This window comes from Pecten maximus, chromosome 18 (assembly GCF_902652985.1).
Source record: "Pecten maximus chromosome 18, xPecMax1.1, whole genome shotgun sequence".
Classification (NCBI taxonomy): domain Eukaryota; kingdom Metazoa; phylum Mollusca; class Bivalvia; order Pectinida; family Pectinidae; genus Pecten; species Pecten maximus.
Window position 1 is genome coordinate 12,892,171 of NC_047032.1, and position 13,325 is coordinate 12,905,495.

General features: G+C 35.6%; 2 protein-coding genes across 2 annotated transcripts in view; one reads left to right on the top strand and one right to left on the bottom strand.

Annotated features, from left to right (window-relative positions):
• Positions 1–1,390: 1,390 nt before the first annotated feature.
• Positions 1,391–5,881, bottom strand: LOC117316800. The gene is made up of 3 exons (XM_033871574.1): positions 5,743–5,881; positions 2,988–3,096; positions 1,391–2,066 (listed from the first exon to the last, which is right to left on the bottom strand). Exons 1-3 carry the CDS (start codon positions 5,868–5,870, stop codon positions 1,932–1,934), a joined length of 372 nt encoding a protein of 123 aa, XP_033727465.1. The 5' UTR covers positions 5,871–5,881; the 3' UTR covers positions 1,391–1,931.
• Positions 5,882–5,920: 39 nt separating this feature from the next.
• Positions 5,921–13,325, top strand: part of LOC117316801 (nicotinate phosphoribosyltransferase-like) — a 42,169-nt gene continuing 34,764 nt past the window's right edge. The window contains exons 1-2 of the mRNA XM_033871575.1: positions 5,921–6,022; positions 9,768–9,938. Coding sequence (XP_033727466.1) covers positions 5,932–6,022; positions 9,768–9,938 — 262 coding nt within the window. The 5' untranslated portion in view covers positions 5,921–5,931. The remainder of the gene's footprint in view (positions 6,023–9,767; positions 9,939–13,325) is intronic.

Here is a 13,325-nt window from a genome sequence, read left to right on the forward strand (position 1 = left end):
TACCCCGGTAGGTGCAATGTGAATCGCTTTAGATATGCAAATAAACTAAAATGGATGTTAACATTGAATTTAATGAAAGATTATGATTAATTACAAAAAAATAAAATAAACTGTAAATATATATATACTACTATGTAGGTAGCATTAGTGATAGTAAGTCATAAAACTTACAATGTTACAAATGATCTACAATGCAGATTTCATCTTTGGTTAAAAAGTAAATTGTAAAACTACTCCTCAATGTCACAATTAATGCAGATTAAAATTACAAAATAACTACAAGTGGATTCATATAAGAAAACTACCAGAGGATTCGTGTAAGAATAGGAGGCAGATAATTTCACAGTTTACGAGTATATGAATTCTATGGCAGTAAAATACTGTCAACAGTTTAGGGTTGAACTTCAAATACTGTCGACAGTTTAGGGTTGACCTTTAAATACTGTCGACAGTTTAGGGTTGACCTTCAAATACTGTTGACAGTTTAGAGTTGACCTTCAGTATATTGTCAACAGTTTAGGGTTGACTTTAACATATTGTTGAAAGTTTAGGGTTGACTTTAACATATTGTCAACATATTATGGTTGACTTTAACATATTGTTGACAGTTTAGTGTTGACCTTCAGTATATTGTCAACGGTTTAGGGTTGACCTTCAACATATTGTCAACAGTTTAGGGTTGACCTTCAACATAAGGGTTGACCTTCAACATATTGTCAACAGTTGAGGGTTGACCTTCAACATATTGTCAACAGTTTAGGGTTGACCTTCAACATACTGTCAACAGTTTAAGGTTGACCTTCAACATACTGTCAACAGTTTACAGTTGACCTTCAGTATATTGTCACAGTTTAGGGTTGACCTTCAAATACTGTCAACATTTTATGGTTGACCTTCAACATATTTTCAAAAGTTCAAGGTTGACCATCAATATATTGTCAACATTAAAGAGTTTATTTTCTTATTGACAACATGTTTCAGTTTGAACCTTGGTTTATTGATAAGACTTCCTAGAACTCTGACATTGCTAGAGAAAGACCGCCACATCAGTTGTGAGAAAGATTTAGTATACAGATGCTGTCACCACCAATACCTAATGCAGTGATAGTGAAGACTTCCTACAGCTCTGACATCAATTGAGAATGACCCATCTGATCAGATGTGACAAACGTTAAGTACGGTAAACCTCCGGTTAGTTCGAACAAAATTAAATAAATATTGACGAACCAGTTCAAATTATTCGAAATTATGCTTCAGAAAATAAGCGTGAGTTCGAACTATTTGAGTCAATATCGGCGAAAATCTCGGTAAACGGGGGGAAATCTTACTTTACGTTCTTCATTTGACAAGTTCAAACTATCCGAAATGGTGTCAGTTATAAACAGCCAGAGTTCGAACTATTACTAGCTAAACAATTATTGTTTTTCTAGAAAAAAATGGGTGTTCGAACTATCCGCGTGTTCGAATTAATCGGAGGTTTACTGTATATGGAATGCCGTAGTGTAGACATGCTGCGTCAGTCAGTATCCAAAATCCAAACAATATCATTTGTGTAATTACTGGAACTAAAAGTTATTTAAAGTAAAGTAGAGAGCTCTTCAATATTTTATATTCAGGTCAAAGATCATATCACATGTACATTAAAACAAAAATAATATTAAACCAGTACATTAAGCAGTTCTGGATCTCAGCATCATCTTCAGTGTACGAACAAAATAGCATTGACTTCAAAAATCTAGCACCAGTTAGGATTCCAGATCTTCAGTGTGAAATCTGTCGGTGCGGAGAATGATTTTATGCCTACTGATTCAATCTTTGTAGACGTGTGCCAGGAGCCTATATCCCTATATATGATCAGTGTTCGGATACTTTAAGACTACTGTTACTATAGTTACCAATCCAGATTGGTTTGGTGGTCTACGAGACCACCCTCAGTGTATGAACAGTGATGTGTTGACTTTTAACAGTTCTGTAGCAGGGTCCCACGACCACAGATTCGGTTCACCATGGAGACCAAACATGTGGTCAGGGAAACGGTCTTCCAGGTCAGCCATATCGTGTAAAATCTGAAAGCAATATAAAATGGTATTGTCACGTGATAGTGAGTATTAAAATTAAGCAGTGGTCAAAATTAGCAGTAGTCTGTTTTTTTTTTAATTTTTGTTTAATGTCCCATTAACAACCAGGGTCATTTAAGAACGTGCCAGATTTTGGAGGTGGAGGAAAGCCGGAGAACCCGGAGAAAAGCCACTGGCCTACGGTCAATACCAGACAACTGCCCCATGTGGGTTTTGAACTCGCAACAAAGAGGTGGAGCCCTAGTGATAGGTGTAGGGACACCTTAACCCCTCAGCCACCGCAGCCCCCTGAGTACATTATCAAATCATATATTTGGCTTATTTTCAATATTTTTTTCCAAAAGTACCTATCTTCATTCTTTCATACCAAAACAAATGCTTTTGCTTGCACAAGAGAGAAACTACTTGGAATTTCAATGTTCTATTTATAGTAGTTTCACATAGAGAGTATCCGTAATGAAGCAAATCCTACTCTGAATCTATGTAATAAATATGTATAATGTCAATGTATGTCAGCAGAATCATTATATTGGTAGTACTGTGTATTTCCTACCTGCCTACCATAGCCAGCAAGGCCACACTTCCAATCATGCACAATGTATATAATTCTACTCTCTAAATCAAGTTACCAAATCTAAAATTCCTCAAACATTCAAATCTAGTATTTTTAATGTTAAGTCTGACATGTAATTCAACAACATAATGTTACCTATTGCCCCTGATTTTACACTTTATGCTACACAAAACATTTCCAGTTTTCACCAGGTAAAAATACCTCACAAAGGCCATTGAAAATTCTACAGTATACTGTACCCAAGCCGCTGTAGACATCTATTGTAATCTGGTCTCTATATCGATTACAATGAGGAATAAAGATTCCTTTTTTCAGGACAAAAGTTGGATACTTACATCATATGAGCGGAGGGAGGTGCTCACTTGGAATATAAACAATGTCAAACAGACAGTCATTCCAAACAAGGTCAGCAGTCGAATTGGGAGGAAGTCATGGGATGACAGACTGGAATATCAACAAGCAATATATGCAGTTATACATCATAAACTTCAAATTAACCATAAAATACAAACGTTTATCACAAGCAGTTACTCTATTTAATGTCTAATTTGCGAATGCAGGTAGTTTTTGAGGCTGAAAATAACTTTAAGCGATATTTACTGTTATTAACTGTACATGTAAATTGGGGGCTGGTCATAGCCTATAGATGCTATTTACACAGTCTGGTTTAACTTCAAGTTGGCCATGTGACAGTTCAGAAATTGCACTGATATGTTTATCCAGTTAATAAGAGTTATTAATTATTATTCAATAATATCATGATGGCCATCTTTGATCTAAAATTTATATATAGTAGAGCTGGATGTCAACAAATCATTGTTGACTATAGGTAGCTAAATTAGCTTAAGTGTCTGTTTAGATCAGTTTAAAAGCCCAGGGTTCGAGTCCCAGTCTGGTAATTGCATTCTTACTCTATTATATGTAGGTTTAGTACCCGACATGTAAAGTTCATCTTTATATCTCAAAATGATGAAAATTTTTCTTTAGCTTTGATTATAGTGGTTTACTGCAGGATATTTTCATTACTTCCTCCGAGTAGCATCACCTCTACGCAAAATAGATGGTGTTTTCACCTTTTGACTAAAACCATTCACCTCTACGCAAAATATATGGTATTTTCATGATCATCTTTTGACTAAAACCATTCAATGTCCTCACTAAGTTTCCATATGGTTGGCAGATCTTATAAAATAGCTGGGTGAATGTATCTATTGCTGTTGTAACGTACATTACACTATATGTATACTGTATATTAGGCTGTTTTTGCAGGCAATCAAATGAGAACACAGAGTCCATTGAGAGTCATGGCCATGATTTTCCACTTTAAATTTCCAATCCAATTGACTATAATAATAATTGTAATTATAGTATATTATATACAAGTAATTAGTATAGAAAATCTAATTTTGTATGTATTTACATGTGTGTATTTAACAGCTGTCAAACTTATACTGTATGTGTATATGATACATACAAACCTGAAGGCGTTAATTCATGAACTTAGTACTAATAGTACACATGTTACATTAGTATATCTCAGTTAAACCACAATAGTTTGGATGAGTAACTGTGTGTGCTAATTTCAATACATGAGTAACGAAGCAAAGAACTGACGGGGCCTCACCATTCAACACAATGCATAACCAACTGCATTGGAATCTTCAAACTAAAAACATTCTGTATGAGTATATAGTAATAGAGAGACCTATGAGTGAAGTATTTTTGATTATCTAAACATAAGACATTTTCCACAAGAATTCATAAATATTTTCCTTCTCTATAAATTATACATTTTAATGTTTTCTTTAAAATTGAAAGAAAATTATTTTTTATTTAATGTATATTAAGTATCAAACATGCACACCACAGTAATTAAGTACACCATGGTAATTTAATGAATACCTATATGTCCTGTATTTTAAAACAAATATATAAGTAAAATTAGTCTGTCATTAAAGTTGTGATCTATGTACTGATCAGAATAAATCTAAAACCTGTGCCTGCATTATGACTCCCTACTGAAAAACAAATATACCTGTGATTTGAGCCTTAGTGAGAATGACCATCTAGATTTTAATTAGATTGTAGCTAACACAACTGAACCTTCATTTTTGTGTCTGCCCTGATTTGTTTTGGTCATTTTCATGGAAGACCTAGTACTTTTAAAGTCAAAATTTCTTGTCTATATAACCCAATTAGAAATAAAAAAACATATTTAACAAATCAAAATATGTGATGTCTCCACCTACCTACCTACCCTTTTTTTTTCTGGCATGTAAGCAGAAACATCCATGTATATTATTTCATTAGACTAGTATGTAGCACATATTTCTTTTTATGAACTTTTCACAAGCTGTTTTTTGTCATTTTCTTTTATTTTCTATCTATTTCCCCAAGATTTTTTTTTATATACAGTGTATATATAGTGACATGTATTTACCGCAGTTGTTATGATTGTGTTAATACACACTGTGTTAATGTACACACAATTCATCAATAATTACTATACCATGGGGGTGGCAAGGTGCCAAAACTAACGTCACGTGTGATTACATGCACGCGCAGACATTGACGCCTGTCATATTGTCGGAAAGATGGATGTTGCAGAGAAAATGACCAAACGAAAACAATGGAATCCTGGAACCATTCCAGCCACCAGAGAAAGCTTACTGGGAGGTAAGGTTAATTAAATGTATTGTTCCATTTTAATGCCATACTGAACATGGCAATGTATAGTACGATATTTACGAGACATCGATAACGAAGGCAAGAAAAGGGGCATTTCAGTTGCAGGAGCGTTAAGTACAGACTGTAACCGTTTGTAAAGATTCTATTAATATTGTACAATGTAAATTGTATGCATATGCCTAATGCATTGTCACATCGAAAGAAAAGTAAATAAATCAGCGAATTCATTGTTATATCATATTTCTATTATTTTGTAAAAAAAAAAAGAAAAATAGAATACTGGTAAATTAAACAGAACAAAAACACTGTCAATCAAAAATGCGTCGGAGTGAAACCTCTCCCCCAACAGATTATTTCAATGAACTCAGCTGTATGTCAAATTATGTTGTCATAGTTACATACAGAGATTCTTCTTTTGTTTTCCGGTATTTCTTCTTTCTTCGTTTTCTTTTGTCTTGGTTCTCGACATTACATTCGGTGACTGTTTTCGCTACATCTTCAGACATTTCAGTCACTTTCCTCCATAACATACAGAGTTGTCCACCCTTTATCTCAACGGAACTCTTTTTCGTTGACCTTTCACCTTTGTTAATGGATAGCAACATGTCTTCCGGAACGAACAGTAGTTTTTCTCGCATCCTAAGCAGGGAGCAAAATGGAGTCATTCAGCCGATCCTTACAGGTAATCGTTGTAATTTATTTATAAAAAGACTTATTTATAACATGTCTAATTTGTTTTCAATGTGTTTGCGTATGATATGAATCCTAGTTGCGAAAACTAAAAACGCGCACCTGTTTCATTTCAGTTTCATTTTCACCTTGTTTGCTATGAAAACAAGTTTACACTGGAATGTCAGGCCAGAAAAATCGATATGAATTTCACAACCAGTCTGCATTACGAAGGCTTTGGTTAATTCAGGACAGTGCATGTTGAAGCAAAATGCGTTTTAGAGTAGAATCTAAATTATGAAAGAGGAAATAAATTGATATATTTAATAAAGTTTTCCATGTACTGTACAGTGTATTTCAATTACAAAATGAAAGTGAAATACACCACTGTCCTGCATTTTTTGAAAATCGAAGAAGTAGATTGATGATTTTCAGAATATCATTTGAAGCCAGTAGTACTGAATAATGTTTCAAATATTTTGATTATTATTATTTTTTTAATTGAATAGTGTTTTATATTTAATGTACATGTACTTAATAAAGGTTGATTTAATTTATTTATCAAGGTCTTTATCAATCTGTAGGTTCATTGGTCAGGGCTATTTTTATATCTATTTATCGACTGAACGATAATAAAACTGTTAAATTACATTTTTTTAGGTGAGTGATTTTTACTAATTTCTTGACCCATTGACAAACTCAATTTGGTTGTCTGTATGGCAATGACATACTTTTTACAGATTATGGCCTGTTACACTCGGCTGTATTGAATTTTTTTTATAGAATAAGTTATAATACATGAAAACCTACAGTTGTTCTCAATCTTCCTTTGAGTTTTCATAATTTCTTAATTACATATCACCTTTTACATAATTTTCAGTAGAACACTATTAGCCTAATTTTAAAGTTATAAAATCCCTGAAAATAATATTGACATCATTTGCATCCATGAATATACAATTACAGGTACTTTCAAAATATTATAATTGTCTGCCTATTTCACAAAGTATTCCAGTAAGGTGTGGTGGTACATATATCTCCAAGCTTATAATTATGATACTGAAAGTAAAAATGTACTATTTTATTATCTGTTGCCTTTGTACTATAAAGGACCAAAGTAAGACATCCATTATTCTAATTACACATATAGATAAGTAAAGTTTAAAAGTTCTTCATACATGACACATTTGACAGGAAGATTAATAAGATGTACTGTAATCATTTAAATATAATAATTTATAAAACTCAAACACAGGCCAAAATTAACTAATATTTAATGATTATTTCATATTATATAACACAGTCCGCAAAACATGAAAAACTGGTCTTCTGATATGAGACAATTACAAACAATTACTACAACATATCACTGATAAAGGATACGGATAACGCATGCAAATATCGGGGATGGGCGGAGTGGACTTACTGCCTTAAATTATATAGTGTTGGAAGCTTGGACTTGGTCAACCCAAGAGTCACCGTTTAACCCAGAATGATATATCTATAACCAGTGTCCAATCAGATTCTGGGGAAAAAATTTATAAGTGATCAGGGGGTCAGGACAAGGTAGCTATATAGGCAGCAAGAATTACCCAGTGATATTTGATGATAGAAAATTAATGTTTTTGTTCAGATGTTCTGATTGCATGCACAGAAACAAAGAAAATTAGAAACCTTTGTCGGTTCACATGCCTGTCCATCACCAGTGTGATGTCGGTTTTGAATATTATGTCATATTATCTGAACTTTTTGAAAACAAAAAATTGAGAACAAAGATTAGAAGGGATTTAAATTTGAATTACATTACTGTTCAACAAATATACAATGGACAATAAAGAACATGCTCACGTGTACCAAGTATCCAAAACATTTCACAATAGTTTGAACAATAGTTAAAGTAGGATGCCTGGTACTTGAATTGGATATCTTTACTGAATAGGAACTCTTATTGATTAAAAGTGGTTACGTTTACTGGCACTTTGGATGTTAGGTACAGCAGTCAAACATTGTCATGGAGGCTGTGAGAGAGAGTTATTCCACATGTGGTCCTTTTCATGATATCCTAGCCCACATGTGGGCCTCATTATGTCCTAGCCCACATGTGGTCCTTTACGTGATGTCCTAGCCCACATGTGGTCCTTTACATGATGTCCTATAGCCCACATGTGGTCCTTTACATGATATCCTATCCCACAGGTGGGCCTTTCGAAGATATACTTTTCCATGAGTGACTCTGATCAATTGAGAATGTCCAGTCCATGCCTGAATGGTCCTTTTTGAAAAAGAGCAGGCCCACACATATGAGCTGTCTTATTGGAAGTGCCCACTTGTACAGTGGCCCAGATGTCACCTCTTTTAATGCTTCTGTTGCAGTAAACTATTGTATTGCAGCCCCAATCATATTCATGTCTGGTCGATCAATTGATGGTTTATAACATACAAAAGTCAGTGACTATTGAGATGTATTTATTGTCTTTGTGAAGCTCCAACTGGTATATATATATATATCCCCAATGTTCAAGTTGGTCTTTTTTGAGAGTATTCAGGGACCACTAGTTTAGTTCTGAGAGCCAGCAAAAGGCGAATTTCAATAGCACAATATGTTTAATTTGACATAGGAAAATATTCATAAATTATTGACTTGTTTTTTTTTTTATAAACTGTATGTGTACTGTATTGATTATTTAATGACATTTGTCTTTTTTTAACAAAATGGAATAAAATATTCTTTTTTTTTTATTTGTATAATACTACGTATACCTGGTATACGTAGTATATAAACAGATACAAGTAAATTTCACATTACATATGTTTTAGACCATGGCCAGTAACATTCAGTTTTCATTAGATATTATATTTTGTACCTGTGTAAATGTTCGATAGATATTCTTGATGAAAAGCTGAGTTAGAGATTAGCATAGAGATTAAATAGCAGTCTGGAATGAGAAAATCCCTTGTTTGAACAAGCCAAGTCACATAAAATAATATATGGTGACTTTGAAATTACTAATACAATGTATTTAGAAAATCCAAATGATGTATAAAAATCAATGAGAAACAATACATGTGTAAAAGTTCTAGGAGTAGTAGTGTGCAGCCAGCCTGGATCAAACCCGTGACCCTCGGCTTACTGGTCCACCGCTCTACCGACTGAGCTAAAGGGAAATTCCCCCTCGCCGGAAGCTAGAAGGCGACCATACAACTATGTACAGTATTTACAATTAAAACCCGGCCTGCTACACTACTCCCTCCTTCAGACGTGTTCGCCCCCGAACACACCAACCCAGGTTCTATCTCCAAGGAAGCCTCTTGCTTTCACTTGGAGTGGTCTGCGGCACCAATGTAAAAGTTCAAGGAGTAGTAGTGTGCAGCCAGCCGGGATCGAACCCTGCGACCCTCGGCTTACTGGTCCGCCGGTCTACCGACTGAGCTAAAGGGAAATTCCCCCTAGCCGGAAGCTAGAAGGCGACCATACAACTATGTACAGTATTTACAATTAAAACCCAGCCTGCTACATATACACATGTAATGGAAAAACAATAAAATTCTGTGTAGCGACATGGTTTTGTGAGTTATATAATACCTATAGTGATCATCACCACAGGGATTAGAGTGGTTCTGCCTTTGATAAAAAGGTCCAGATATTTTGTATAGTGAAAATGCTGGAAAACGTTGAATGTAACATGTACATACAAGATATTTTCATTAAAAATTTGATTAAGGAATAAAATTAATTCAAAAAAAAATTTTTTTTGTAGATCTTTATCAAATCACCATGGCCTATGCCTACTGGAAGAGCGGCAAGAAAAACGACAGGGCTGTCTTCGACTTATACTTTCGTAAAAATCCATTTAAAGGAGAGTTCACAGTGTTTGCTGGACTTGAAGAGTGTATAAAATTTCTACAGAAGTTTTGTTTCACGGAAAGTGGTGAGTCTAATCACAAGTTGTAGTCAATTCATCCTGTACTTTTTGACAATTTGGCTTTACAGTGGGTAATATTAAGTAATAATTACTAGTCAAGAATTCTAATAATAATTTAATATTATTACCGTATTTATCTGCAAATAAGCCCCTGCCTTTGTTTTTTGCAAAATCCTGAATTTCGAAATAGTAAGCTAATTAAAAAGAAGTTCTCCAAATGTTAATGCTACACTTTTATACAAAGGGGTTTATTTGAGGATAGCTACGATAATAAACATTTACCCAATGGGATGGGGCTTATTTGAGGATAAATATAGTACATGCTCACAATATTTTTTGTTATAAATATTATTTGTTTGGACTTGTATATACTTCCATTTGGAAGCAGTGTCCATGGATGATGGTCATGGGCAACTCTGGTATTCCCACTAAATTATGCTTTTGTAGTTCGTGGTTCAGTATTGCTTATGTCCTATCAGCAGCTTATGGTCATGTAGAGACAGCCTCTATTGTGTACGAGATTCATTTGTGTAGCAAATTTGAAATGTTTGTTTCGGGATGCTGTAGTTTGTTGGTGTTTGCCTCTATGTGATAGGGCGGAGCTGATGTGATTTCCTCTATGTGATAGGGCGGAGCTGATGTGATTTCCTCTATGTGATAGGGCGGAGCTGATGTGATTTCCTCTATGTGATAGGGCGGAGCTGATGCGATTTTATAGTGCTATCTCACTGAAATATACTACTGAAAACAACAAGCAAGGCACCCCTCTTGATCACATTATACTTCCAATTTCACTGAGCAGGTTGACACCCTACCTGGTCACATTATACTGCCAAAGACACCCAGCAGGACAACCCACCTGGTCAAATCATACTGCCATATAGACACCCAGCAGGACAACCTACCCAGTCACAATATACTGCCATATAGATACAGAGCAGGACAACCCAACCCAGTCACATTATACTGCCATATAGACACACAGCAGGACACCCAACCCATTCACATTATACTGCCATATAGACACACAGCAGGACACCCAACCCAGTCACATTATGCTGCCAAAGACACCCAGCAGGACAACCCATCCAGTCACACTATACTGCCATATAGACACACAGCAGGACAACCCACCCAGTCACATTATACTGCAATATAGACACACAACAGGACAACCCAACCCAGTCACATTATACTGCAATATAGACACCCAGCAGGACACCCCACCCAGTCACATTATACTGCCATATAGACACACCGCAGGATACCCAACCCAGTCACATGATACTGTCATATAGACACCCAGCAGGACAACCTACCCAGTCACATTATACTGCAATATAGACACACAGCAGGACACCCCACCCGGTCACATTATACTGCCATATAGACACCCAGCAGGACAACCCACCCAGTCACATGATACTGTCATATAGACACCCAGCAGGACAACCCACCCAGTCACATTATACTGCAATATAGACACCCAGCAGGACAACCCACCCAGTCACATTATACTGCCATATAGACACACCGCAGGATACCCAACCCAGTCACATGATACTGTCATATAGACACCCAGCAGGACACCCACCCAGTCACATTATACTGCAATATAGACACACAGCAGGACACCCCACCCAGTCACATTATACTGCCATATAGACACACAGCAGGACACCCCACCCGGTCACATTATACTGCCATATAGACACCCAGCAGGACAACCCACCCAGTCACAATAGTGCTGTCACTGACATGTCATAACCTGGACACAATGATATATCCTCTGCAAAACATCAAGCCCTTACCACATCATAAAACTTAATATCAAGCAGAGAGCAGTGTATATATATATATATAAGTACCTATATTATAGAACTCAGCAGTCAGATTCATTCATCCCTTTACCATAGCAAAATATTATAGTCTCCAGACTGGGTCTATTATATTGGCTACATATAGAATGATACATTGATTTACGGTTCCTGTTGTTATGATGACAGCCAATAAAATCGAAAAGAGTAAACATTCTAACATTGTAGAACGCCAATACTGTTCCACCAGCACAAACAATCCTGTAATGATTTTACATGCACGTTTTTGATTGGCCGTTGGAATCATTGGTTCTTATTTTTGTTCATATGTACACATAGGCTTGATGCTACAAGATTGTACATGTACAACACTTTAAGCCATTTCAATTCCTCACACAAAGTTTATACCAAAGAAGAATGATGGAGGTAGTTGTCAAATTTATTGAACTCAAAAAGAATTAAAAAGACCAAGCAGTGAAGGTTTTGACAAACTGCTCGAAAGTGTTGTGTGTACAACAACAAAATACTGACTGTTATGTCTATTGATTTTGTAATTTGGAAAAAAGTTTGATTGGCATGTATATATAATTGCTTAAGAAGGTTTAGTGTGGATTCCAGTCAAAACTGGACAAATAAATTAGGGTGGTCAGATATGGCACACACTTGCCTTTCATCTTAGGCAGCTCGGGTACTCCTTCTGCCTCCCACAGTAAGACCCCCTGCAGGCTTCCATCTGGGTCAACAAGCATGATTATATAAGTTAATATAACTTGTTTGAAAATTAGAGTTTAATAAAAAAAAATTCCTTTTTAATAATTAAATCAGTGAGATATATTGAAACAAAGTACTTCAGTACTGTATAATACCAGTGTAGCAACTGTTACGAAAACACCCATTAGAAAATGAATTCATTATTATAATATAACTTTGTTTATTCATTGACATAGACCATCAGTATAGACAAATTACCATGTGAACAGTTCATGTTGACTTCGAATTCCTTGTTTGGTAAAGTAGGCTGTTTACGTGTTCCTTTCACGTGTGTTGCTCTAGCAACACCCCCGATCCCGCGACCTATCAGAATGTTTGTTAGTCAAAGTTGGAGAGTTCAAAGGTTATGCAAGTGAATTCTCCTCACTCTGTACTGGAGGTAGAATCTCTATATGTGTGATCACATAGACTCTGTTAGACTTTGCAGTAAATAAAGATAACAAGCTATTGTCTGACATATAACTTCAGGTCACTCCAGGATATGTTGATGTATTTAAAAGTACATGAAATTGTGTATCATCAAAATGACTTGGTAGTTGGTGACCCTTTCAGATTCTTATTATATATATATAAATGTTTGTTTGTTTGTTGGGTTCGGTGACCCTTTCAGATTCTTCCTATAAATGTTTGTTTGTTTGTTGGGTTTATCGCTCTGTGAACAGCCAGGGTTGTTTTGAGGTGGGGTCTCCTTGTAGTAGTTGGGGGCTACCTCACTGAACAACATACTGGAAGACTGCCGCATGTCATTCAGACCAAAAAGGGTAAAGCATTTTGCTATAAAAGTCAAGGTCGACGTCCCTAGCTT

Bases quoted from the DNA above. Each gene is read 5' to 3' on its own strand.
- LOC117316800 (XM_033871574.1), bottom strand. From the start codon at position 5,870: ATGTTATGGAGGAAAGTGACTGAAATGTCTGAAGATGTAGCGAAAACA. The intron at 3,097-5,742 runs GTATGTAACTAT...TTGATATTCCAG, and splicing joins AAAACAAAAGAAGAATCTCT to TCTGTCATCCCATGACTTCC. The intron at 2,067-2,987 runs GTAAGTATCCAA...TATTGCTTTCAG, and splicing joins CCTCCCTCCGCTCATATGAT to ATTTTACACGATATGGCTGA.